The 27,879-nt window shown below is 40.0% G+C and overlaps 1 protein-coding gene across 13 annotated transcripts in view; it reads right to left on the minus strand.

The window, feature by feature from the left end:
- Nucleotides 1-8,896: 8,896 nt before the first annotated feature.
- Nucleotides 8,897-27,879, minus strand: part of ELF2 (E74 like ETS transcription factor 2) — a 95,701-nt gene continuing 76,718 nt past the window's right edge. For 6 of the 13 annotated variants that reach the window (XM_060012996.1, XM_060012995.1, XM_060012997.1 and 3 more), the window contains 7 exons: nucleotides 20,188-20,301; nucleotides 18,642-18,815; nucleotides 16,389-16,427; nucleotides 15,947-16,033; nucleotides 12,856-13,048; nucleotides 11,336-11,686; nucleotides 8,897-10,621 (listed from right to left, as the gene is read on the minus strand). In XM_060012996.1, the coding sequence (XP_059868979.1) occupies nucleotides 9,994-10,621; nucleotides 11,336-11,686; nucleotides 12,856-13,048; nucleotides 15,947-16,033; nucleotides 16,389-16,427; nucleotides 18,642-18,815; nucleotides 20,188-20,301 (1,586 nt within the window). In that variant the 3' untranslated portion in view covers nucleotides 8,897-9,993. The remainder of the gene's footprint in view (nucleotides 10,622-11,335; nucleotides 11,687-12,855; nucleotides 13,049-15,946; nucleotides 16,034-16,388; nucleotides 16,428-18,641; nucleotides 18,816-20,187; nucleotides 20,302-27,879) is intronic. The other 7 variants (XM_060012999.1, XM_060013003.1, XM_060013001.1 and 4 more) reach the window with 4 other exon arrangements.

Consider the following 27,879-nt stretch of genomic DNA (forward strand, 5'->3'; position numbering starts at 1 on the left):
CTTGATGACAGAGTGAGAGTGGATTTTTGTTTTTCTTCCTCCATGCCGTATTTCAGTAGACTCCATTCTACGAGGTAGTAGGAATGGCCGCCTCATTTACTTAAGTAAAGCATAGTGGCGTATATCTGTATAACATTTGAGTTCCTTATCTTTGGTTCTGAGAGCTTTACATATGATCTTAAAACTACTCTTAATTTAAAATGGGGCTTAAAAGGTCCAAATAATTTGACCAAAGTCTCAGGATTCACCCTCAGGTCTGTCATGACCCCAAAGGGCTCACTTCCTTCCCCACCACCATGTGCCCTCGGCCTTGAGTGAGTACAGATGGGAGAAAAGTAATATTCTTGGGGTGGAAGAGATTTGTTGAATGCAAAATGGTCAAACACATAAGTCATACTTTTTTTTTTAATATTTATTTACTTATTTATTTATATTTATTTTTTGGCTGTGTTGGGTCTTCGTTTCTGTGCGAGGGCTTTCTCTAGTTGCGGCCAGCGGGGGCCACTCTTCATCACGGTGCGCGGGCCTCTCACTGTTGCGGCCTCTCTTGTTGCGGAGCACAGGCTCCAGTCGCGCAGGCTCAGTAGTTGTGGCACACGGGCCTAGTTGCTCCGTGGCATGTGGGATCCTCCCAGACCAGGGCACGAACCCGTGTCCCCTGCATTGGCAGGCGGACTCTCAACCACTGCGCCACCAGGGAAGCCCCCATAAGTCATACTTTTATAGTACACATACAGTATAGAGTTAGAAGCAAGATACAGAGGCTGAATAGTGGCTGTAGAGCGGATTTCAGTTACTCTGATATAATAGTAAAGCAGTACTGCCAAAATTAGAACATCTGATACCGTTTGCATAGTTTGATGGTGGCTTTTTTTTTAAAGGAAGCAGTAAGAGCTGTAGTAGTGTTTCAAACTAAAGGAGGAAACTGATGCAAATATTCTGTATTTGAATCATTCTTTTTGTTGTTGTTGCGGTGGTGGTGGTACGCGGGCCTCTCACTGTTGTGGCCTCTCCCGTTGCGGAGCACAGGCTCCGGGACGCGCAGGCTCAGCGGCCATGGCTCACGGGCCCAGCCGCTCCGCGGCATGTGGGATCTTCCTGGACCGGGGCACGAACCCGTGTCCTCTGCATCGGCAGGCGGACTCTCAACCACTGCGCCACCAGGGAAGCCCGAATCATTCTTTTAAAACATGCAAAATTTTATAATGAAGGGAATGTTGCCTCTGATTACACGATGTGTCTTAGACTTGAGAGATTTCCAAGATTTAAATTCTATAAAGAGAGAAAAACACATGCTCATAATCATAATTGATTTCAATTTTAAAAAAGGAAAGGCATCCAAAAAAATGAACGTGCTTGCATAAGGAGCTCTGATGAACTTTCTAAAATGACAGGTAGAAAACTACGGCACAGGCAGGCCTTTATCTGGAGTGGATGGATACCGGAATGGCAGCGGTCTGGAGCTGGGCTTACAAAAGCAAATCGTGTACAAGGGCATGGGCTGTTAAGTAAAAAGACTTAGCTGTGACCACTGTGGTTCTATCTCTAGGGCCTCAGTTTTCTCATCCAGGGAGTACAGCATCATACCTGCCCTGTCAACCTCATAGATTTGTGAGGTGTTTGTAAAACGATATTGTAAATTGTAATATAATATATATGTAAGTCGTTGAGTAAACAGTGCTTAAGATTCAGAGCAAGAAAAGGAAGGGCACTGTTCTGGATGTCCTAACAAGCCACTCTTCAGATCATTCCAAGGGGAATAATCCTTCAATTTTAAAGGGCAGAACTAGTAGTGTTAATAGAAAATTAAGGGACTTCCCTGGTGGCACAGTGGTTAAGAGTCCGCCTGCCAACGCAGGTGACACGGGTTCGATCCCTGGTCCAGGAAGATCCCCCATGCGGCGGAACAACGAAGCCCATGCGCCGCAACTACTGAGCCTGTGCTGTAGAGCCCGCGAGCCACAACTACTGAGCCCGCACGCCTAGAGCCCGAGCTCCGCAACAAGAGAAACCACCGCAATGAGAAGCCCGCGCACCACAATGAAGAGTAGCCCCCGCTCGCCGCGACTAGAGAAAGCCCGCGCGCAACAACAAAGACTGAACGCAGCCAAAAATAAATAAATAAGAATTAAAAAAAAAATTAATCCCCAAATAGGTGAGGGGCTGATAGAATGGCAGGATTTTTTCCCCCTAACTCTTCCTCCAGGAAGTTGTGAGGCTGTGGGTTGGTGATTCGGTTCTTTAATTTCAGGAGAGGATTTCAACCCTACTTTGATTTGTAAAATAGAAATATCTGCCTGCCTTTGGGGCCCTAGCTCCCCAGATTTCTGTGGAAAGCTCACTTCTAAGAAAACATTTATTAGGCATGTAGACAGACCCATTCCTCTTGACAGAATGTTAGGGAAAGCTTTGCTTCTTCTAAGCAGCTGGTAAACTGAGACATGAATCTCGGTACGTTGAATTCTTTTTTGCTTTGGCTGCCGAGACATTCAAAACCAAACCTTATAGCTGCATTTTAATTGCTGTGTAACATTCTATAGCATGTATTCTATTCTCTTTTGCCATCCTGCCTTTTTTTCCCTTGCATCATTGTCTCGTACCTGCTTGTTTTTGTTAACTTTCATTTATTCTTACAATACGTAAACTATCTGAAATTCTTTTGAGTATGAGTTAAATTGCCACACTGAACAGATTCAGGCTTCTAGATGTAGACCACTTGCGTATGTACTGAAATATGATTACAGAGTTCTGAATCATAGGGAGGAAACACCAGTCAGGAGATACGATGGGAAGCTGGACATGGGATACCGCGACATCTGCCTTCCATTGGTAAACCTGAAGGGAACACCCAGCAAAATTCTGCAACATTTCACAGTTTACTTTGTGAGAAAGTAAGATCATTGCATGGTGGGATAGACTTATTCAGGCACTAACCTTGTTCCACCCCAAGCCCTGCCTTTTTTTGTTGTTTATTTTTGGCTGCATTGGGTCTTCGTTGCTGTGCGCGGGCTTTCTCTGGTTGCAGCAAGCAGGGGCTACTCTTCGTTGCGGTGCGCGGGCTTCTCATTGCGGTGGCTTCTCGTTGCGGAGCACGGGCTTTAGGCGCTTGGGCTTCAGTAGTTGTGGCACGTGGGCTCAGTAGTTGGGGCTCGCGGGCTCTAGAGCGCAGGCTCAGTAGTTGTGGTGCACGGGCTTCGTTGCTTCGCGGCGTGTGGGATCTTCCCGGATGAGGGCTCGAACCCGTGTCCCCTGCGTTGGCAGGCGGATTCTTAACCACTGTGCCACCAGGGAAGTCCCCCTCCCCTTTTTTGGATGGGAGGGAAAGGAGGTTGAGGCCAGAGAAGAAGTTCTGAATCTAGGTCTGCCACTGACAAGCTGAACTGAAACTGACGAGTTAAGTTTTTCTGAACCTTAGTTTATTTATAATACAGGGGATAGACCAGGAAATCTCTTAAAACTGGTTTGCACTTCAAAACAATTTGAGTTACTGCTGCCACTGGTCAAAAATGTTTTTGAAACTTTGGGGAACAGCTTCCCTATCCAGTTTTATGAAGGTTTCAAGAAAAAAAAAAAGTGTGAACTTCAGAGCCACATTTCGTTTTGAAACAGGTATGACAGTACCTAACTTAATTCGTGTCAGTTTCTTAACCTCAAGTGACTTGGCTATTTCTAAAACTAAAATCTTCCTCGGCAGGAAACCTGTCTCTATTAAACATGTTTTAAACTTTTAGGTTCTGCTCCAAGAAGCAATTCAAAACTATTTTTTGAACGATGTAGCATTGGTGGCATTAATATATAGCTTCCCGAAATTTTAAGGGACAAGGCACATTAACACAGTGTACTGTTTCATAAGACTTTAAAAGATTCATCCTAATTAAAGAGATACTAAATATGAGAAAAAGGCTTTAGAATCAATGAAATATACAGTATGTAGGTTTTTCTTTTTTTTTTTGCGGTACGCGGGCCTCTCACTGTTGTGGCCTCTCCCGTTGCGGAGCACAGGCTCCGGACACGCAGGCTCAGCGGCCATGGCTCACGGGCCCAGCCGCTCCGCGGCATGTGGGATCTTCCCGGACCGGGGCACGAACCCATGTCCCCTGCATCGGCAGGCGGACTCTCAACCACTGTGCCACCAGGGAAGCCCAGTATGTAGGTTTTTTAAAAGCCATGTGTAATAGTTAATAGGTGTAGTTCAAACTACCTTTTTTCTATTGAACATTTTAGAAAAGCTTAGATTAAGACAGATCTCTAAGTGTAAAACTTTGCTTACTGCATCTGGATGGCAGTGGTTCCCAAACCTGGCTGCGTGGTGAAATCACACTGAGATATTTTTTAAAATACTGATGCCCGGCTCCCATTCCCACACATTGTAATTTTCTTTTTAATTAATTATTTATTTTTGGCTGCGTTGGGTCTTTGTTGCTGCGCGCGGGCTTTTCTCTAGTTACAGCGAGTGGGGGCTACTCTTCGTTGCAGTGCGCGGGCTTCTCATTGCGGTGGCTTCTCTTGTTGCGGAGCACGGGCTCTAGGCGCGCAGGCTTCAGTAGTTATAGCACGCAGCCTCCGTAGTTGTGGCGCACGGGCTCTAGAGCACAGGCTCAGTAGTTGTGGCGCCCAGGCTTAGCTGCTCCGTGGCATGTGGGATCTTCCCGGACCAGGGCTCGAACCCGTGTCCCCGGCATTGGCAGGCGGATTCTTAACCACTGTGCCACCAGGGAAGCCCCACACGTTGTAATTTAACTGGTATGGGATGTGACCTGCGCAACAGGATTTTAAAATCTTCCCAGGTGATCTAATGTGCAGCGAAGTTACCACAGTATTCCAGTGATTTCATGTCCTACAATCCAAATAATTTGCAGATTCTGTAAAACAGTTTAGTATCCACCTTTTACGACAGTATCACGTCATTAAAATCTTTTAGACAAAATTTTCTAAAAGTTAAGCATACAATGGGATGGGAGGAAACGATATTCTGGGAGAAGACAACTCTGCCCTTAGTTTACAGTCTATTTACAGTTTGGTTTTGACATGGAGTATTTTGCATTAAATACTCATGTTTTGTTTGTACGTTCTCACTTGGGAAGTTGTAATGTATCATTTATGAGTCCTGAACCCCCAGCATAACTGCTGAGGTGCAGTGTTAAAAAAGATAGTTATGGATGCGTAAAAAGTGAAGTAGATTCTTGTCCAGTCAGATGCAGCATACCTCGGAGACACTGGGGGTTCAGCTCCAGACCACCAGAACGAGTATCGCAATAAAGCAAGACATGAATTTTTGGTGTCCCAGTGCATATAAAAGTGACGATACTATAGTCTACTAAGTGTGCGATAACATTATGTCCCAAAAAAAGCAGTGTATATACCTTAATTGAAAAATACTTTATTGCTAAAAAAATCTAGCCATCCTCTGACCCTTCAGTAAGCCATAATCTTTTTTGGAGGGTTTGAAATACCGTGAGCGTTGCCAAAGACACAGACACGAAGTGAGCAAATGCTGTTGGAATAAGGGCGCCGATAGACTTGCTCGACAGCAGTGTTGCCGCAGACCTTCCATCTGTATAAAGCGCAGCATCTGCAGAGTGCAGCACAGTAAAAGGAAGTGTGCCCATGAGTCTCCCCGCTGCACTTGTTTTTCAGAGGTTTCTGGTGTGATGCAGGAGGCGAGTCAGTGCACTTGCAAACGGGGAAGCGTATCTTATTCTCATAAGGACTGGCGGCACTGTGCACCGAGTCCGCACAGAATAGTTACAACTGTGGAGGACAACGATATAACCGAGGGACTAAAGGACAGATGAACCACACCCACAAAGGACCTGCACTGTGAACTTGCAGTGTTGGCTGTGGAACTAAAAGTAGGGTTCCTCTTGCCTCCCAAAAATATGCTCTGTAATGCCCTCCCATAAGATAGACCAGGGGGCTGAAAGGATCACGGGATGCTTTGTGCATAAAAGCCCGAATTTTGTTTCTGTTATCGTTAAACATGACTTGTTCGTATACAGTGGTCAGAGACGCACTCTCTGAAGCATGCCAGGCGTCAGAGGCGAGTGGCTGGTAACGAACCAGGCGCCGTTGTCCCTTACATCCTGGTTTCACGGCCAACCCCTTACTGGAGCTGCCCCTCTCTTGTCGCTGTATCAATGTTGGTGGCTTCTTACTTGCTTGGCCCTTCCTGGTACACGTGATACCGTTGCCCACCGTTATCTTGACCTCAGCTGTCCTGTTAACCATGAATAGTCCCTGGTCTCCATTGCTGGGTTACTCTTCCTCTCCCCTAGCCCGTTGTCGTCTTTATATACTTGATGCTTTTCAATGTTTTCCTCAGAATTCACTCAGAGTTAAGACCACTCCCCACCCTGAATGGTTTCCAAGCCTATTTATTTCAGAGATATTTTGATGTCTGTCACCTCCAACTGAAATCTAGGTGAAGGAAGGAAAAGCGGTCCAGAGAGAAGCCATCAGTGGCATGGCCCAACGAGGTATGGGTGCCTAAAATATTTGGGAAAAATACATGTCAATATGTCCGTGGCCCGGAGATGCCCAAAACGGGGGTGGCCAGAGAGTAAGGCTTGGGAACGTAGGCAGGTGCTAGGTCAAAGGACTTTATTAATAAAGAGTTTTATGCTTTGGATATTTATCTTTTAGCAAGAGATGCCGCTGAAGCATTTAAAGCAGTCGCAAGGAAGTGACGGAAGTACACACTTTAGAAAGCTCTCATCTGGTAGCACGGGAGACGGACTACAGAGAGGCTTGAGAAGACAAAGCAGTAAGGTAGGGAGGATGGGAAAGGAAGCTGTTTAGAAGGTACCATCAACAGGACTTGGTAAGAGACTGGATATAGGAAGCAAAGGGTCTAGAACAGCCTTCACGCGGTGTCATTTGTTAAGCTCAGAGGAATAGATTTTCGAGAGAGGAGAGTTCCATTGGACACTCAGGAGGAAATAGCCGGCAGGTAATTAAGCCCATCTTTCAGTCTAGCCTAGAACAATAGATTTGGTAGTAAAAACCACGTGCGTGGATGAGGTTATCTAACAGTTATGTTGAAGCAAAATCGTAATAGTAAATATAACTACTCTACGAGGAAAAGAGCCCCATGGTAAGTACTACCTTTGAATGGGAAAGCTGAAGGAAAACGAAGTGGACTAAGAAAGTAGAGTTGGTCAGGCAGGAAGTAAACCAGAAAGGAGGGTGTCACGGGAAATCAAAGGGGAATTTTAAGACGTAGGCTGATCACATGAAAAAAGGAAGCATCTGTTTGATGTGACTGTTGGGTTGCTGGAGACCCCAGTGGGAATTGTTTCTAAGCAGAACTGACTGCAAGCTTCTGAAGAATATGGGCTGTTGGAACAAGGCAACCAAGGAGGTGTGAAAGGGGAGAAGATGGTGAGTACAGGAGGGAGGCACACCTGCCTCCTTCCCGAGACGGCCGTTTGTTAAGGATGGAGGCTGGAATACGCAGATGCTCTTGCAGCAAGGGCTCCAGAAACGGAGTTCACAGCTCGTGACCTCAGTGTTCTCTCTGTAGAGGTATACTGGCCATTTGGTAAGCAGGGTGGTGGCGAAAAGGCTGGGACTGCTGCTGGAAGGCGACCCAAGGAATAAACAGGCTGACTGCTGATCACTGTTCAAAAGCCTGCCCAGACTGGAAAATGCAGCCGCATCAAGTCATTGTTATGTGGTTCTTCTCTGATACGCTGGACACAAAAAGCAAATGTAAGTTACAATGACTCACAGTTGGAAGGGTTCCGATTAAATGCCTGCCATACCGCTGCTAAGTCCAATCAGAAGAAACACTGATCGGTATATACTGTCAACATGTGTTTCTAAATCTAGACCTTAGGTGAACTTACGCTGAAAGAGACACACAGAAATTTTTCAGGTTAGAGTGGTGGAGGTAGGTAAGTAGCCTTGACTTAACCTAATTAAAACCAGTCAGTAGTACAGCACAGGCAGAAAGAACTGCTCATGTAAAATGTTTCGTTAGTTATCCTCCACGTGATTTAGATTCGTAGCAAATACGTTATTACCCAAATCCATAAATGTCCAGGTGCCTAAAATGCTCGGCATTTGGGGAGGGGTGTAGGCAGGACACAAGTTACAACCTTTGCCCTAGAAGAGGATTATGGGGGACGTAACTCAATGAAACGTCAGTGCAATGAAGACAATACAGTTAAGCGTCAAGGCATGTGATACAGATTTTGAAAGCTGAAATATTTAGGAAATGTTTTTAAAGGAGGTAGAATTTGAGATTAACCCCCAGACGGGATAAGAATCAAGTGAGTTCTTCTCTGAGCTTTTATTAAAAGGTACCATCAGGTATGTGTATGGAAAAGATAAAAGGTTACGAAGGGAGCTGTTATAAAAATCTCTGTCGACCTAAGTAGTGTCTGACCAAAAGCGCAATTAAAGGCCACAAAATATTAAGTGTCGGTTTACTTAAATTTCTAAAAGATGTAAAAATAGACAACTTTTCTTTGTAGTAGAAAGAGCATTAAAGTGTGGAGTCACAGGACCTAGTTTGGTGTGAAATTACGTTCCTCTGGTCCCTCCACTTCCTAATTTGTACAAGGGCGCGAGTATTATTCGTTCTTCCTCACCCTCAAAAGGTCTGAATGAGAAACAAATGGTCTGATTTGAAATATAAATTAAGTGTGGCCAACATTAAAATAATAAATTCATTATGTAAGTAGAACATTATAATAATTACATGATAGTAATTAGAAAGGAAGTGGAAACATGCAGATGACTTGCTAAATATTAATGTAATGGAACAAAACAGAAGTAGAATTTCTTCACGCAGTAGTTGGGAAGGAGAAATAGGACTTCTGTTACTTCGTAACTAAAACAGTATGCTTATAGTAGCTTTTGAATATTGTTATAAATATCACCAGAGACGAGATAAATTTCATTTCTATATTTCAGAAAACCTACTTGAATACACTTTGAAACAAGAGTACAACAAAATAGAATATACTTCAAATGTTGAATATACAAACTATTATAGTTCAAATCTGAACACTGGTACTTTCCCCTTAAACTTCAACTAAAAAAAAAAAAAAAAAGAAAGGAAGAAAGAAAACGCCAGGCATTAGAGCTACCTGACAAAAATTCATGCTGAGCCTTAACTTCCAAGTGACAGTAGAACTGAAACGGATTATGTCTGCGCAGATGCCAGGGCGAAGTGAGTGACACAGGCACGTTTACAGCAAAAGGAAGGCCAGAGCCAACTGTTAATTTGTCCACAATTAAGAAACTGACAGACTTAAACTACCATATAAAATGTTACATGTATATTCTATAACAATACTGTGCTAGGTACAAGATTTTTAAAATTTTTCTTTTAATAAAAAAGCTTTACACAAACAAGCCATTAGCTTATTTTAATAAAGAAAACCGAAAATTAGTCTAAGGCCTTTGTTTTCAGCTTAAGCTATATGATAAAAAAAAAAAAAAAAATCGCACTAGATCGTTTTTGCTCTCTTTCTGAAGCTTTTGGATCCATTCTTCAATTCACATTCTAAAATACCTATATTAGCAGTCTTCACATAGCACCAGTTAAGTGAGTTCTGTGTGAACACAGTAATAATTGCTGGTATGCATATAAAATGCATCAAAAATTGCTATATGTAACAATGAGATCACCCATCCCAATCCCTCCCCACTGAAAACTATATAACCTCTTACAGAATGTTAGTGTTCCAAGTCTTAGTGTAACTTGATATTGTAGTGAGTTGCTTGGTCCCTTTCAATCCTTCTTCTTATTGACGGGTTCAGTTGTTTCCTACTGTAAGAGGCAGTTTTCTGTCAGCGTCTCAACATGTAGTTCACTTCCCACTGAAACATGGGATAGGTAATTTACTTCCAGTAAGTTTGATTGTTTTCTTATATGCATTACAAATGTTTTAAAGTCTTCTGACTTCTCTTGATGACATCCTTGCAAATGCTTAATGTCAGGACTAGCACTAACATTCTAGCGCCCATGGGAGAGCTGCTCTTTTATTTCTCACATGTCACCAGTCCCTCCGTTTTCATAGTTACGGGAAGGGCAAGAGCTGAAGGCGCACTGACAACCACTACGTGGGTCACTGTCTTATTTCCATCTGCCGGTTTTTCTTCCTGTACCAGCTGCAAAGTTTTCACATCATGTTCCTGCTTTTTGGCCACTGCTTCCGATTTAATCTCTGGCCCTTTTATGACGGCGCTGATAACTCGGGGAGGAGTCTGGCCAGATGCCTGCTGAGGCGGCACTGCCAGCCTCATGACAGGCGCGCCGTGGGCTATTGAAACCGGGGTGAGCGCTCTCACCGCCAGTGGCGTTCCAACAATGTTAATGCTTCCTGACCCAGGCAGGTTTGATTTTGTCTGCAGCTGACACTGTGCGAGCTGTGTGGCTGGGATGGTAATGATTTTGGCAGGCTGCATGGTGATTTTGTCTGCATTTTCAGTGGAGGCTGGCATCACAGTAGGGATCGTCTGAATCACTACCTTCGGAGAGGCCGCTGTTGTTGGGCTACTGCTGGTTATCAGTGGTGCACCTGCATTAACTGACTGAACGGCCACAGTTGAGATTTTCTGCCCCAACGATGTCATTACAACAGGCACTTGCATTGCCACACGAACTGTCCTAGTAGAGGTGAAAAATAAAGTTGATTATATTTCATGTTAAACTATAAAATAGGTCTCTTGAGCAAAAAGATGAATGCAAATCCCAAACATATAAAACTAGTGCTCCCAAATTTTACAAATGTACCGAAAACCCCTTAAGTTTAGAGTATGAAATACCATGATACGAATATATTTTAAAAACTAAAGCCTAGGGCTTCCCTGGTGGCGCAGTGGTTGAGAGTCCGCCTGCCGAGGCAGGGGACACGGGTTCATGCCCCGGTCCGGGAGGATCCCACATGCCGCGGAGCGGCTGAGCCCGTGAGCCACAGCTACTGAGCCTGCGTGTTTAGAGCCTGTGCTCTGCAACGGGAGAGGCCACAACAGTGAGAGGCCCCCGCACCGCGATGAAGAGTGGCCCCCGCTCGCCGCAACTAGAGAAAGCCCTCGCACAGAAACGAAGACCCAACACAGCCAAAAATAAATAAACGAACAAACAAACAAACTAAAGCCTACGTTAAATTCCATCCGTAAGACCCTAAAAATCCATTCAGGTTAGAGGAGACATCTACTTCGACAACAACAACAAAATACATTTAAAAATGCCAAGCGCTTTTCAAAGTCCTGACAACAGTGAGTTCTTAGAATGCAAATATTAAAAAAAGGAACATATCATTTCTGCCAAAGAGTTTTCTAAAAATTAAACCCGTTGCAACTAATGGTTTCCCTCACTTACCTTGGAGCTGCTGTTGCTGATACAGATGCGGTAGTAGTAGGAGACCTGGACGAAGCATCATGACCAGGGGGAGTGATGTTCACAACTCTAGCTACACCCTTCTCTGCTTTGGAGCAGTTTAGAGGAGATGAGTTTTTCCCACCACGCACAGAAGCTGCTGCTTTCAAGAGACTTTCTGCAGACAGTGACACTCGTTCTAATGACTTTTCATCAGCAGCTCCTGCTAAATCCTCATTGCAGGTTTCACTTTTGTCATCGTCTATGACCACTATGTTCTTGGGCATATCCTTGAACTGATATACAAGCCTCTGTCCTTCAACCTTTGCGAGAATACCCCTTTGGTAATAATATCTGCCAGGAAAAAGTACTAAATAAATCAAGTATATTACATTTGTTCTCCCCACCTCCCTACCCCCCAACAAAAACACCATGTAGAAGAGATGCTAACAGAAACATTCACTGATTCTAGTAAGAGATAAGGAGGAACTCACACTGCCTGGATTGTTCAAAAGGCTAAGAATTTGAAGTAGGAATGAAATTAGAACCTGGTGCCACCGGTCTTATATAACCTTGAGATCTGTAAAGTAGCTAAAAGCTCATTCTTAAAGGAAGTAATTTAACCTAAATACAGAATATACTACTGTACAGCTGGCCCTCCACATCCCTGGGTTCCTCATCCATGGATTTATTAACTAACCCATGGATCAGAAATACTCGGGGAAAAAAGAATTCCACCAAACAGCAAAACTTGAATTTGCCACGTGACAGCAACTATTTCCACAGCATTTACCCTGTGTCAGGTATTCCGTGTCATCTAGAGATGATTTCAAGTACACAGGGGATGCAGTGGGTTACAGGCAAGCACTATCCCCACTTCCAAAGGGATTTGGGCATCCATGGAGTTTGGTATCTGCGGGGGGTCCTGGAACCAATCCCCCTCAGATACTGAGGGACGACTGTATTTTACAGACACTGGTAAAACTTTAGTTCTGATTTACATAGGTTATAAAAACAATCTGATGTTACGTGGAAAAATTACCTAAGCCATGCTTCGTAGAAGTGAATCTGTGGCGTATATGAATACTGTCACTAAACTATGTTCATTTACAAAATACCCTTCATTAGAATAAGCCACGTGCATAACAGAGTTATGTGGGTTCCTCCACCTGACAAAACTTAAGAGAAAGTTTCATATCAAGATAAATCCATGATAATAAGTTTGCAGGAACTAAAGAGCAAATTCACAATTTGGAAACTGTATTTTGTTTGGGTTTAATTTTCTGAAAGGTGCACATTTCCCACAAAAATGGATTTTCCAATGGTGTTGAAATTTTAGCCGTCTAGACCAAACTCCTGTCTCCCCACCTGCCTCCAAATACAAGACGCTCCTCTAGAAAATCCCCCCCAAATTACAAGCTGTAACAAATAAGGGATTTTAACAGCTTCTCTTTAAATAGTTAATAGACAATATTAAGAGACATGTAAGTTTTGTTTGAAAACTCTTTCTTTTGGGTTCTTACCTCAGAGCTCGTCCCATAGTTTCATAGTTCATGTCTGGCTTGTTCTTATGCTTTCCCCAAAGCTTAGAGACAGCCTTTGAATCCACAAGCTTGAATATGCCTTTTTCTCTCTGAGTCCACTTAATATACCGGGGACAAGTATTTTTATCTTGAAGTAGATCTAAAAGAAACTCCCACAAATAGGTTGTGTTTCCTTTGAAAACAATCATAGACATTGATTAACGATTCATTAACATAATTAAAAGCAAATATTTACTTATGCTGGATAAAAAATCAATTAATTTACCACTGGTGAAGCACAAGTGTACTGAGAGTCTGTCATGAAATACTTGACTAGATCGGCAATCATTTGTACAGTGTCAAATTGTGTTGTCTAGTAAATAACAACAATTCAAGAAATAAACAACAGTTTGAAACAATATAAGCTATAACACAAGGCCAGGCACAGTTATATTTCAAATGAATGATAGAAAATAATGTCTGAGATTTCAGGAGTGAAAATAAAGCGGATTGTTAAGGCATTATCAAGTCTTGGAAGATGGCTAAGATTTGCATAGAAGGAAAGGAAGGACTCTGGGTAGGTAAAAGAAGAAACTTAGTCCCAAAGAGAAGAGAGCATCACTCTTTTCTTTTCTTGGAAGGCTGGGGAAGAGTAGTGGGCAGTGGTTACGAGAAGACCAGAAGACTAAAACCAGGCTGCTGTTTTCCTTTTATTCCCTTTGTAAGCCTCTAGGTGCAGAGGTTCTTAAATTGATGAAAGAAGAAGAGAGTCCCGAGAAGAGGATCAGAATACATATGCCACCAGGGAGCCACCAGGTCATCTCCAGGCTCCTACTCAATAACCCTTTACTAGCCTCAAATCCAGATCCAAGTTACGGGCTACATGAGAAGAACCTCGAAGGTGGGAGGCTTCCACATCAAGCCACTGCTACTAGTCAATCGAAACGCTGATGTTTTTCTCCTCTAGCTTTTCATTTTCATCCTGTATTTCCCTGAAAATTCAGTCAATCCATTAACCCATAGTTGAGCCCCGTGTGCATCTCTTGACTTTAAAAAATTAACCTTCAACTTTACAATGCTATTTGTATCTCTTCAACTTTCCTATGTTACATTTGTACATCAGCATCCATACCTAAAAACTCTTAGTATTAAACCGTGCATAACTTTCAACTACATAACTCTCAACTGAATCAAGATATGTATCTGGGGCATTTTTATTTTATGACCTAAAGATTATAAGAACTTATTCTGGAAGAAATTTTTGTACAACAGACAATGCCTTGCACACAGTAGGGATCTGAGTACTTCTGTGTCTACTGAATTAATCAGACTCATCAACATTCTTTAGGTTGTCTTTAAATGCTTCGCCCCAGTTCCCATCCCCAAGTTAAAATTAACAATCCTATTTCTAGTTTTAAGGAAAACAGAATTCGAAAGGGAAGCCTTCTTTATCAGACAAGGTAGTTTACTAAGTCTATGCAGACATTATCGTCATAATTTTGCAGAAGAGGAAACACTGACTGGATTTTTAATCCAGGGATGACTGTAATCACTTTAATCTTCACATTTCCACATGCTGCCAGGCTGCCTCAAGTTTAATCATACAAAACTGAAATTTTAATGAAAGGTGATTTTTGACTGGTAAAAATAGGTTATCACAAAACTTTTTTCCAGTTTTAAACATAAGGTCTTTGAATACAAGAGACACCACTGATGATGGGAATAATTTTTTAAAAAGTAGTAACTGGGACCTCCCTGGTGGCGCAGTGGTTAAGAATCCCCCTGCCAATGCAAGGGACACAGGTTCGAACCCTGGTCTGGGAAGATCCCACACGCCGTGGAGCAACTAAGCCCGTGCGCCACAACTACTGAGCCTGCACTCTAGAGCCTGCGAGCCACAACTACTGAGGCCCGCACACCTAGAGCCGGTGCTCCGCAACAAGAGAAGCCACCGCAATGAGAAGCCCACGCGCCGCAACTAGAGAAAGCCCCCGCACAGCAACGAAGACCCAATGCAGCCAAAAATAAATAAAATAAGTAAATAATTTTTTAAAGTAATAATTGTATGTTTACAGTTCAACTTTGTAATACTACTATTATGTAAGTTTTAAAGTTTTCAATATAAATTAAAAGATAAAACCTAAGATACCAGAAATGTAAAACCACCAAAGACACAGAAGAAAATAAAAGTATCCTAAATCTGTCCCAAATTGAATAAACAGTTCCTAAATAAATAAGGGTTTACTGTAACTGGATTTTTCTTTTTTTCTTTTTTTGTCTAAATTTCTTGGTAGGCTTACTAGACTTAATTTTTTTTTTACTAGAGATTTAATTTTTGCTTTAATTATTTACAATGAGATATATCGGACTACCCGTTGAGGATGGAATAAATTTGAATATGCAAATCCAAAATGTATCCAACTATTGAAAACATTCATGGAAGTGATAAAATTTTGGTTATCAGATTATCAGAACACACCTAAAACCCTTACTAAGATCACTTGAAATCAACTTACACAACAAATTATGACAGCAGAGAATGCAGAAGGCTTATGCTATTTTTGTGCTTAATGAGAATATACAAACTCTAAAGCAAACATGTTAAATTTTTGTTCTAAGATCCTTACTGACATGACTGAAATCTGCTGGTTGGAAAACTAAATTCACCTTGCATTGAATCAGTTAAGAAACGCTAAATTCACCTTGCTTCTATCAGTTAAGAGAGGATGGAGAAACGAAGTCTTAGTTTTGTAAACCTTCTTCAATTCTAAGTGACTCTCCATGAGGATGCCTGCCGTTATCCTCCAGAACCACAGCTCTTCATACAGCTGTGTATCAGATTGCAGGTAGGGCCTTTTCCAAATTCAAGCGCTTGCCCACCTCCACTCCCTGCAGTTTTATCTCAGTGGGGTAAGGACCACGCATAGATAGTTTGAAAAAGCTCCACGTGTGATGCTCATACAGCCCTGACTAAGAACTGCTACCAAAGACAGTACTCTCACGTGTGCAGGTACTAGAAGTGATTTTCCTACAAATGTACTTGACTAAGAAAAACAGCATCTCACCTACAAAACAGACCTCCCCAAATTACCTTTTCCTTCTCTGGGCTTCTTCTTTATGCCTAACTCAGGAGACCCATTGGAAATTGGCGACTGCTGGGTCTTTGGTTTACGGCCAACTGGAAATAAAAGATATTGAAACCACACGTTGAAAACAGGAAAAAGAAGCATGATAGCAGGCTTTCTGATAACATATTATTCATGAAACTGGATACTAATCTATGGATTAATATATTCAGTGTATATAAAAGTTGCTTTTAAAAGAACATGAAAAGCACTTCTGCAATTTTAGATTACAGCAGTTAGTGGACAGTAATGTCAATGTACATGGCAAGTCAGGCACTACTAACCCATTATTTACATGGTCAGAGCCTCAATTTGCTAACCTTTTCCAATAATGTAGCAATGGAAACAAATTCTAGTACAAACTTTTGTTTTCTGTTCTACAGAATTGTTAGAAAAAGCTTTACCTACCGATTGCAGAGGATCTGATAATCTGCGAAGCCCTTTGAGCTCAAATGAGGAAAAGTAAAAAATATTATTTTAAACACTCTCTACTGCTCTGAGCCAATCAATTCACCAGAATTTCAGCATAAGTTTCCCCACCTCAACGTGCAGGTACATTATAAGGATAAAAAAATCTTCCAAGAGATTACTTCGTAGGTCTAGTAGATGTCTGCGCCCTTCCTTTTGTCTCCCCTCACTTCTGCCGTAAGGCTCTCTCAGAGAGATTAGCATCCACAATGAACAGAAAAGCAAGAGCTATACTTCTCTACAGTAAAGAAAGCTTAAGCCTGAAATGTGTTGTATTCAACCCTCAGCCCTGACGGATGAATGCTGGCAGGTGAGGGGAAGCCTCAAGAAAGAGACTGGGAATATTACATATACTATTACTGATTTGGTGATCTGTCCTAACATCTGGGATTTCTGATGTCTCTGCTCTTCATTAGCAAGGATTATCTAGAGCTAAATTAAAGTGCCTTAATTTATACGTCAAAAAGCATAGTTATTATATTCTAGGATTAGAATAGGATTTCATTAAGACGTATGCTTTGGCAAAAATTAAAACAAAGTTTACTGGTCTCCCTTGTTAAAACAGAGCTTAATTTCTCAATTTAAATAATACTTATATGTACGAATCAGTCAGTTAATAAGACTGACGTCTTCACTGTCTCCTAAATTCAATCACAAAAGCCCAACTTCCTTAAAGGAAAGGTTAGCCCCAAAAGGCCCATTTTCTTATAAAGCAGCATTTCCCAAATGGTATTACATGAGAAATAGGTTATTCATCAGTAGGAAAAACGGTTTACAGTCAAATTAACTTTTAGAACTGCATGCTGTCTTCTCTTGGAGATTTACAATGCACGTTAGTATATTAAAGGCTCTGGAAATAAAAAGAAGCCTCTACTATTAAAAAATACCTACCTAACTTTGTATGTCCCAAAGGTACTTAACCACAAATGAATAATTAACGATGTTGCATGTCATTTTTAAATTGTCATTCATTAAGACCACCTATTTTCAAATACGTAATAAGATTAGTATTAAATTGGCCAATTATTTCCTGGTTTATACCGTACCACCACATAGGCAGATCAACCTGTTTATCTAGAGGTCTTGGTTCCCTAAATGATCTCAGCTTTTCATAGTCTTTTCCCTCTTCATTTAAATCTAAAATTTTCTGAAGTATTTTGTAATAGCTTCCATAAGATACAACCAGCCGAAGGCTATAGAGGGCAGTGGGTAAACAGGGCTATTTATATGTATTCCTTTTGTTTCTAAACATTTACAGCAGGAAGTAATTCTTCCTTCTAAACTCTCTCATTCATGCCTTTCTCAAATACATATTATCTATATTGTAAGAGGGAAGGTGCTCTGTCTTATTCTCCACTGGGTACCTCACGGCAAATGAGGCACAGTCCTGTGACCATCACAGCAATTTGAAACACTGCTACCTAATAAATCAAAGATAATACCATTATTTCTGAAGCAAGTTTTCCCTTATTGTTGCCTTTGATTTTTCTTTTCCCCCATTCTAAAATGTGAAGAAAGAGACAGGGAAGAAAGTGGAATTAGATGAATACCCATTTATACAGAATTTCATTTCTTTCAAGTTTTACCTTTGATTCAAACAGAAAAAGAACCCACTCAGGATGCTGAAGATGGACTGGAGCCTTGTGCCTCACCCACTGGGACCAGAGGAGCACAAGCTTCAGCAGGCGTCAAATAACAAGTGGAAACGCTCTTTACCCAGAGGTGAGCTGATTTCCCCTCACAAGTCCCTACGTGCAACCTTGGTGTTTTAAGGCCGAAGAGAAGGGGGAGAAAACTGGGCTTTTTACTTTAATGCCCACAAAAAGAGTAGGAAGGTAAGATTACGAAACATAAAGTCAGGAATAATTTTGTTTTTTTTTTTTTTTAAGGTAACCAAGTACCTAAAAGGATCAGAAAGCAGAAAAATGGGCAGTGAATCTCTGGCCTTCCTTCTGTGTATCAAGCACCTATTATAATCTCACTCTGCAGGCAACTACTTTTAAAGCTCAAACACTAACTCCTTTAAACAGTAGGAACATGTTAAAAGACAAAATCTTAATTCTTTGAGAATATCTAATTAAGATAACATCAGTCATAAATCTACACATATATTTCCTACGTCCTGTGATGGGGGGAGAAAGATACCAGAAAAAATTTCACCCAACTTCCCAGAAATGTATAAATACACTCTACCTTTCTTCTTTTTCATTGGTTCATGGCTATCTGGTGACGTAGGAAGAGGAGAGGTATCCATTGGTTCAGATTCTTCAGTTGACACCTCCACTACAGTTTCTGTAATGACATCCGGCCTCATAGCAGCATGGATAAATTCTGGAGTTGATACACAAGGAGGGACAAACACTTCCACTATAAAAAAAAGTTGAAAAATTAAAATTTCCCACCCCCATTAATGCCTCTCAATACGGACAATTCAATATTTAGTAGGGTGAGGTTATTAAGAATTCATCAAAGCAGGATAAAAACTTGGAAGTTAAGGCTTATTGAATATACAATATGGTCTAAAGTATGTAAGTAAATAAATGCAAAGAAAATCGACTTGAAGGAAACGTTAATCTTCTGGGTAAAGGGGGAGATCATAAGTAGTCAACCCCCCTGCTTCACACTTTTAGATACTTTCAAGTTCACTGTAGAAGACTTTGGATTATTTTGACAATTGGGAAAACATTTGAAAATAAAAGAGTATAATAGTGAGTTAATAATTACTTTCCTTCCACTCACTCATCATTATTCTCTAACTAGGAAGAACATGCACCTGGTGTAACATTAGAGTAATAAACGTACGTTTAGGGAAAAGCAAGCACAGTTCATTTCAAGATGTGAAAAGAAAACCTGCTCGTTACAGCCAAATGAATATCATCTTTCAATATTTAAAATTTTATTTACTGGAGCAGTCCCTGATATTTTGGGTCACTAAAATGGTCCATACAGATTTTCTAGTACATACAATAATGTTGCTCTGGCTTCCTTTCAATGTGCATGAATAACCAGGATATGACATTTCTATTTCAATTAATACATACTATCATGGATTAATATACTGACCAGTATGCCCTAATCTTCTTCTCATATCCCTGAATAATACACAGGATTCCTACTCTAACTAAAAAGTACGGTTGATCTTTAACATATGTTGAAAATCCCTAAAAGAAGGGCCAATCTTAACTGTATTAAGTCAAATTAACATTTGGGCATTAAAATTAGGACAGAAAGACTCTCAAAGGCAGTCTCTAAAAAGGGGGCCAAAAAAAACAAAAAACAAAAAAAGGAAAACGTGCAGCCTGAAGGGAGTGTGAGGAAACACTGGAAGCTACCTCCGCCCTCCCTCAGGGAGCGCTCCCTGGGGTCACTGCCCATCTATCACTGAAGGAAGGACTGAACGTGGTCATAGGTGGCAAATGCTCCCATCTGCCATTCTCTTAAGGTTTATAATTTACCCAGAGTTAAGGAAATAAGACATGATGGTATAAACAGCTATGTAGCAGCCATCTGTCTGTCTATAGTGGGCGTTTCTGTTTCATTTATTTTGAAAATTAAGTATTTAAGATTTGGGAACATTGACAAATAAAAATCAATTACTGCTGTCACAGGTATTTATGTATTATAGACTTTGAGAACACCAACAATCCCCTTGGATTACCAAAGACAAAAACAAAAACTTTCTTTCTAGATACGTAAAGTGACGTGATATGTTTAATATAAAAAAGAACAGTTCACATACCAGGACTTCTCGAATCTCTCAAGCAGGTAGGAGATTCCATATGAAGCAGGGCTTCAGCAGCTTCAATTGTCTTATCTGTACAGTGTGCATTACTGCTATGAACTGATGCTTCCACTGGGGGGAAAATAAGCTCTACTCAATAAAAATGCACTGAACACGTACGTTATTAAATTAAACTCTCACGTTAATAACTCTAAATGAGTCATTAATACATATTAGCCCATATAAATTACTTACAGAAATAACTTTAAAACCAAAACAACCTAGTATCTATACTTTGTAAAATGAATGTTGATTATAAAGCAAGTATTGAGATTGATTAGAAATTTCTGAATCTTATCCAAAGGAAAACAAAGACCCTTGAAATTTGAATCCTGTATCAATCTTAGGCCAAAACTAACTTGCGGGGTAGGGGAGGGAGAATGGTTGTAGATTAACAGTCCTATGAGGTCAATTGCAATTTTAATATACTGCTAAGTAAACACCTAGCAGAATCAGTCAGAAACTCGTATTTCTAAATTAGTTTAATCAATCAGTTCAATTCTTACAGACCCTCCTGGTGAGTGCACCAGAGAACTTGGGAATTTTCTTCACAGTAACTGCTTTCTTCTTCAAGATCTCTCTGGACTTTGCTGGGTTTTACCCAAGAAATTTAGAAAGAAAGAAAGAAAAAAAAAAGAGAGAGAGCGAGCGAGCGCGCCTGTGTTTCTTTTCCTCTCCATGAAGCCTTTTCTAGTTCTACCACCTCTTGTAACTCTCTTCTAACACTTACTTTATGCTTTGCTGATTAAATTATTTGTGAAACAGTAAAGTGTACAGCAGTGGTTTGGTTTTCCAGCCTCGAAAGCTTGGGCTCTAGTCTCTGCCACTTACAATTTCTGTTACCTTAGGCCAGCAATTTAATTTCTTGTAAGGCTCAGTTTCCTCTTTCACCAAACAGGAATATTACTTACCTCATACAGTTGTGAGAATTAAATGCAGCGATTGCCTTAAAAAACACGTACAATATCTCACATATAGATAAGAACTCAATAAATGGTGATAATTTCTTATCACCATTTAAGCTCCGTGAGATCAGGGAGGGCCTATCTTAATTCATCTTTACATCTGTTATGGTTCCTAACACAGACCTTTCATATAGGAGGCATGCAAGTGTTTCTTTTATGTTTTGAAGTTAAGGACAACCCACAGACCTTACAGGAAAAATAGCAATTCAAGCACAAATTCATTATCCTAATGATATAATTAATTTCACATCCTGACTTGAAATATTCTGCTTGGTAAGAGGTTCTGAAACATGAATATGTGAACGGTGTCTAATTTGATAAATTTTTCTCAAGGTGTCCTCTAAAGGACTAAAAGAAAATACTTATACAAATTTCATAGAAGCATATTATAAATTCACAGGTTCTACAACACTAAAGATATGAATCTTTTAAAATTGTTTCCAGTAAACTTTTAATTGAAAACAACTTTTTCACTTAGTCTCAAAAGTCACCGAGTGCTAAGGCCTCGGCCTCACACACCAGCCATTTGGAGAGCGTTCACAGAAAATCCAGCGACTGCTTCACCACCTGCTGCACGTCATCCACACTCTCAACCAAGGTACCCGGTCTCTCCAGTTGCTCTTTCCATTTATGGAAATCTGCTCAAAGCTAAACAGTTCCAGAGAGGCAGCCAAACCTCTAAGTAAATCTATCTTTAGGTGACCCTGCTTACTCTTATCTGCAGCTTCACTGAAGCACAGGATTCAATCAGTCCTTCTAGCTCAACTTTAAGAAATTTACTATTAGTAAGTATAAAATATATTACCATTCTCAAGTATTTTCTTCAAAGTACCTCCCCCTGCAGTACTCACGTGCACTAAAGAACCTTGGGAAGCAGATTCTCAGGTTTTTAAAAGTTTATTCTAGGAACTTCATTCTCTTTAAAGTCTGCTTGTGTTGCAATTTAGCTGTTGTCTTAGGTACTATTAATAAACCATCCTGGGTAAACTAATTCCTTACGTAATTGTACTAAGACACACCCTAAAAACTCTACCATACTAAAGAGCTTTGAGTATTTGATAATAATACAGCAATAGAATTTTGCCAGATATTTTAATGTTTTAAGTTATAAACAAAATGAAATTTGCCAACAGCTATATGTTGTGCTGCCCTGAGCTCTTAGTTTGAGGTAGTTTGAGGTATGTTTTCAAAACCATGACTTCATGTTAGTTATGTCAGTGAAAATGTTCTTGCTATGATTTCCGACCTCAACCTCCCCTTTCTCCCTAAGTTCAAAATGCTGTTTCCCTGAAATATTTTACATCCAGAGTAAAACAAAGAGAATCCACACAAACTTCAGCAGAGAATCACTCCTTTACACTTTAAATCCAGGACGAGAATATATTAAAAATGCATCAACTCCCTACGAACTATCAGTCGGATCTAATGTTCTATGTACAGTCAACAAAGGATTGTTATAAACCTGAGACACAAGTGTGAACAGAGCTCTGGCCTCATGAAGCTTATACGAATAGTTCAGAGTATCAAAAACATAACTGGACGTAAAATATTTCAAAACAAAATAAAGATGCAAAATAATTTGACAGTTTCCAAGAATACTTAACCCAATTTGTTAAAAGCGAGCTCTGTCTCTTTTTACTTGTCTTTTGTTGACGTAAGTCAACAAGCAGTTTTTGGTAACAGAAATTTAAGAAATACTTTTCCTATTCAAGTTCCCATAATTTTTAAAAACTTTTCAATATTATTTTATTCAGATCAATAATTCAAATACAATTTAAACTAAAATTCTGGACAACTCCTAAGGATAAATAGGAACATAACATTGTTGTGCCATCGAAGTAAGCAAACTTACAAGTGAGGGCTGAGAATTCCTTACTTATCTCTTACTTAAAGCTTGATTTTCTGGTGTCTTTCTAGGCCTGCTTATGAAATTTATGGGAGTTTAAAAAAATAAGCAACTCATTTAAAAAACAAACAATGCAGCTAAAAGTAATCTGGCAGGTATCATCTTCTAGTTGCCCCCAGTCGGTGGCACTGGTCTGGTCAATATTCCTTGAAGAAATAAATATACCAAATAAATTTCCAAACTATTTTAATTTTAATCAGTGTCAAAAATTACATTTGCTTATGCCCTCCTTTACCGTTGGTTCAGAGTCTTATTGTTCCATTTCTAGCTTTCTAATCAACTGGTGTTTGTATGGAGACTATTCCAGACTCACTCGACAGCTGTTACTAAATACCAAACTTGGTAATTAAGTCTGACAAGAGACATACCTCTCAGCTTTGCAGAAGAGAATGCTGGCAATGGATCTAGTTCATAACAACGTTCTTAAAAGTCAAAAATAAAAATTAACAGCAATTTAATTTGAGAGCAATAGGAAAATATTAGAAAACACTTCATTAGGTGATAGTGGTATTCCCCTACAAGCAAGACCATAAACTAATATTTACAAGGGCATCACGCAGCTACCACACCTGACTCACCACAGCTTATTCTCTAACGCCCCAGGACTCACAGTTAATAGGTGAGTGAAGAACACAAACAAACAGAAAGGTAAAAGGTCTGGGGCACTCCATCTGTATCCGTTCCCCTTTGACTTTTCTAATCTATACAGCTGCATTATAAGGTTAAAAGGGGAAAGAGAATAAAATCATTTTCTACAGTAGCGCTGTCTGATAAAAATATAACGAGAGCCACGTGTAATTTTTAAAGGTCCAGTAGCCACGTTAAGAAAATAAGCAGAAGGGGAAATTAATACCTTTCATTTAACCCAGTATATCCAAAACACTGGCATTTCAACATGTAAAAGAGGTTTACATGTGAAGAACATGTAAAGAAGTTTTTCACTGCTTCAGTTTTTATGTTCAAATTAAATTAAAAATTTGGTTAATCGGCCACATTTCAAATACTCAATCGCCACATGAGGCTAGTGGCTATGGTACTGAAAAGTACAGACTAAATAAAACTGTAACTCAGCTATTCTCAAACTTTTCTAGTCAAAGGACCCTTTTACACTCATATTACTGAGGACCACAAAGAGATTTTGCTTATGTAAGTCCTATGTTTAGATACTTATCCTATTTGAAATTAAAGCTAAGAAAACTTTAAGTAATATGTTTATGAAAAATAACTTTTCTAAAACAAAGAACAATTTAGAGAGTAGCTTTATTTTACATTTTTGCAAATCTTTTTTAATACATGGTAGAAAACAGTTGGATTCTCATACTTGCTTTTTCATCCGATCTGTTCTATCAAGCCATGCAGCCTCTAGAAAACTTCTGTGAACACTTGTGAAAGTGAAAAGGCAAATAATGTCTTAGCGTTACCATGAAAACAATCTGACTTCACGGACCCCCTGAAAGAGTCTGGGGAACTCCCAGAATCCCTCATACCAGAGATTTTAGTATTAAAGAACTGCAGCTGTAATTTATTATCTAATGTAATCAACAACACCCAAATTCCATCCTCATGTTTCTGTAAGTTTTAGCTTCTAAACATAAAATCACTGTGTAGGTGAACAATTATGATTCCATTTCCATAAGTACAACAGTACTTTGTCGACTTACACATGAAGGATTTTTTTTTTAAACTCTTCATAAATCAAAAACACTCTCCTGCCTGCCTCTCTACCAATTAAATTTGTCCCTAAAGGAAACTGATGTTGGATTACCCTGAATGACTCTTTACACACTGATGTTACTCTTTCACTCAATTTCTGTATGAATTTTAGTACTAATGCTGCAATGAATTCTAAAGAGTAATTTCTTAAACACATTTCCAAATAAAGTTTTAAAAAATTTATGCCATTCTTCCAATTTTATTTCAACGCATCCTTCATCTTTTCATAGCCTGATAAATTTTTTTTTCAAATTGATGGTCTTTTCAAGATTGATACCATATATTCCAGTTTATAGTAAATTAGAAGATTTTCTAGTTCAAATTTCATGATGAATTTTGACAAACTAGACAGATTTGTTCTGTCCGTAAAAATACTTAAGGCTGCATTTCCAGAAGAATTTCCCCCTTCCATTCAATAACCGTGTTAAAGTAGAACAATACTTCTTTCCTAAGAGTTACGCTATTTCTCAATTCTCAAATTCTCCACTTTCTCAATTTTCAATTTCTCAAAAAAAGGAAGAAAAAAAGTCAAGGAATGTACACTTGAGAATACGAAGGCAGAATATTTTAAATTGACAATCTTCCAGAAAAGTCAGGCCACGTGTACACAACGCTTTCGCATAAGTATTAATAAAGTAACATTCATATTTTCCTAGAGACTAGAAATGAGCTTAATTTACTAAATAAACTATATCATAGTCTTATTCAACGTACAGACATGGCCTCAAACTCCAATTTGGTCCAAAGATTGGCAGAAGAAATTAACCCCTCCCCATTACATAACGACCTTACAGACAAATTCATAGAGTGTAATGTAAAGAAATCCAAGCAAAAAGAGGACCTTCGCTTTCCATTAAATATTTCTGAGCCACCTATAGTTTCAGAGTTTTAAAAGTTATTAGGGATCACCTAGTCAATGCTGTTCTCTTACAGAAAACGAAGCCTTAAAGAGCTAGTTTAGTGACAGCTAGATGAAGATCCTTATCTCCTGACTTCAGGGTCAAGGCTCTTCCAAGGCTCTTTCTCGGTCGGACACCATGTTGTCAGTGAAAGTTTTATAAAGTATATCAAGTCTTTACCACAAAAAATATTTTGTATGTGAAAATGATTTTTAGTAAATAACCTTATGTATTTCATTCTTTATTCAAACGCCTCTGACAGCATACATGTTGATAACTAAAGCGAAAGCTGATGGCTAAAGTTGATAGTTAAGTCTCTGAAGGGAGGAAAATAAAAGCAAAACTATATCCTCTAGCATCTTAACGTCTAACAGTAATGGAATTCTAAGCGCTTTATACTTACTTAGAAACAACAGTTATGCTAACAATATTCAATTTAAAGCTTATCTCCTCTAGAAGTTTTCCTTAATAGCATTCTACACTTACCAGGAACCCATACAGCAATCCCTGTAGTTATATTAACATTTATATATGATACAGATTTTCATCTGTCTCCTCAATTAGACTAAATCTTCGTGAGCAAGAATTACGTCTAACACTTGATGACTTCCCTCAAGGGAATGAAAAGATACCATTAAGTCCATATACAAATACAAACCTTACAAACATTACCCTCCCAACATCATTGGCAATTGGCAGCAATAAAAATTTAGATCCATGATTCTTCATTTTCTGGGCCACCTTTCCTCCTCCACTTTTAACTCACTGAATAAACCTTGGATAAACCAGCAAACCTGTCTCAAATTTCCTTCTAAAATAGGGTTTATAAAGGAACTTCAGATTACACGAATATGACTTGAGAAAATAATGTGAAAACAATTATATGTAATATGTATTCTTTACAGAACATTATAATCACAAAGGAAATTTCAACTGTAAGGTTTCTATGTACTAAGGAAATGCAGTAGAACGGGAAAACTTAAAAAACAAAACCCTGATGAAAAGAAGATAAAACGTTTGTATTTTTGAACCGTAGGCTGTCTACATATGTTAAACTGGGTATATGCATCCACTCCAAGCAAAATATCTACAGGTAACGTTCAGTTGTGACGATGATTGCGAAAGCTTATATGACAAAAATACCTTCTCTTGGCAAAATTAAGCCCTCTTACCTTTACCTTTACAAAATTCTAACTGCGTGGAGTAGTCTAAGGTTCTCACAACCACTGGGAACATTTCCGGAAAGGTCCATGTTCAGCACTACTGACCCAAACAATCCATAAAGTGTTGTTAGTACCAATAATATAAAGCCCAAAATTCCATCTCTTAATTCATACAGTATTAACGGACTGAACGTACACAAAGAGACCAAGTTCTCATTGTGCTCTGCCTCCTTTTCCCTAATATTTAAGTTCTTGCTCTAATCAGAAAATAACTGTCAAATGCATTTTAATCACTACTCAGTGAACTGTGATTTTTTTTCTTCGGGACCGTGTAGCGTTCTATTTTACAGATTAAGTTCTGTTAAGGGTACATGTAAGTTTATGATTTCTCCCAAACGAACTGAATCACAAGAGTTTCACCAACTAAACGACTAACTCCCCAACCTAAAAACAGTGGATGGAAAACAGCCGGTAAGATCCTTTACAGCAATCCTCGTCGGTGACTCTTCCCCATCTTCCAATTCCCATCGATGGCGATATGAAAGAGAAGCCAGGGAAAGGAACACTGACGCTCACTGCAGTAGGTAAACCGTACTCAAGCTCCGCTACGCCGACTCAGGGCCCTCGCTGCGCTGTCTGCTATTAAGTAAAGCCGCTTTCTCTATGTAACTTAAGTCCGTGCCCTTCCGCTGCAGCAGTGGCGCCGCACATCCCCCACCGCCGCGGCCACTTCCGTGTTTACACTCCTCTTCCCTCCAATTCCATGCGTACATTGTCAGCTTCACTCCCGCCCAATCTTCATTGGCCCGCCGCGGGCCAGGAGTCCCGCCCCCAGAAACCAACGCTCTTATTCGGAACATCGCAGCGAGCGGATAGGAACCCGAGGCCTGTCAATCCCAGCCGTTCTGTCCTCTCCGAGGCGCTTCCGCTGTGGTGGGAGGCTTGGGGGGGAGGGGGAAAGGGGGCAATTCCGTGAGGAGACTTCCCTGGGGCCAAGACTCCCT

The sequence above is a fragment of the Delphinus delphis genome, chromosome 5, assembly GCF_949987515.2.
Source record: "Delphinus delphis chromosome 5, mDelDel1.2, whole genome shotgun sequence".
Lineage (NCBI taxonomy): Eukaryota > Metazoa > Chordata > Mammalia > Artiodactyla > Delphinidae > Delphinus > Delphinus delphis.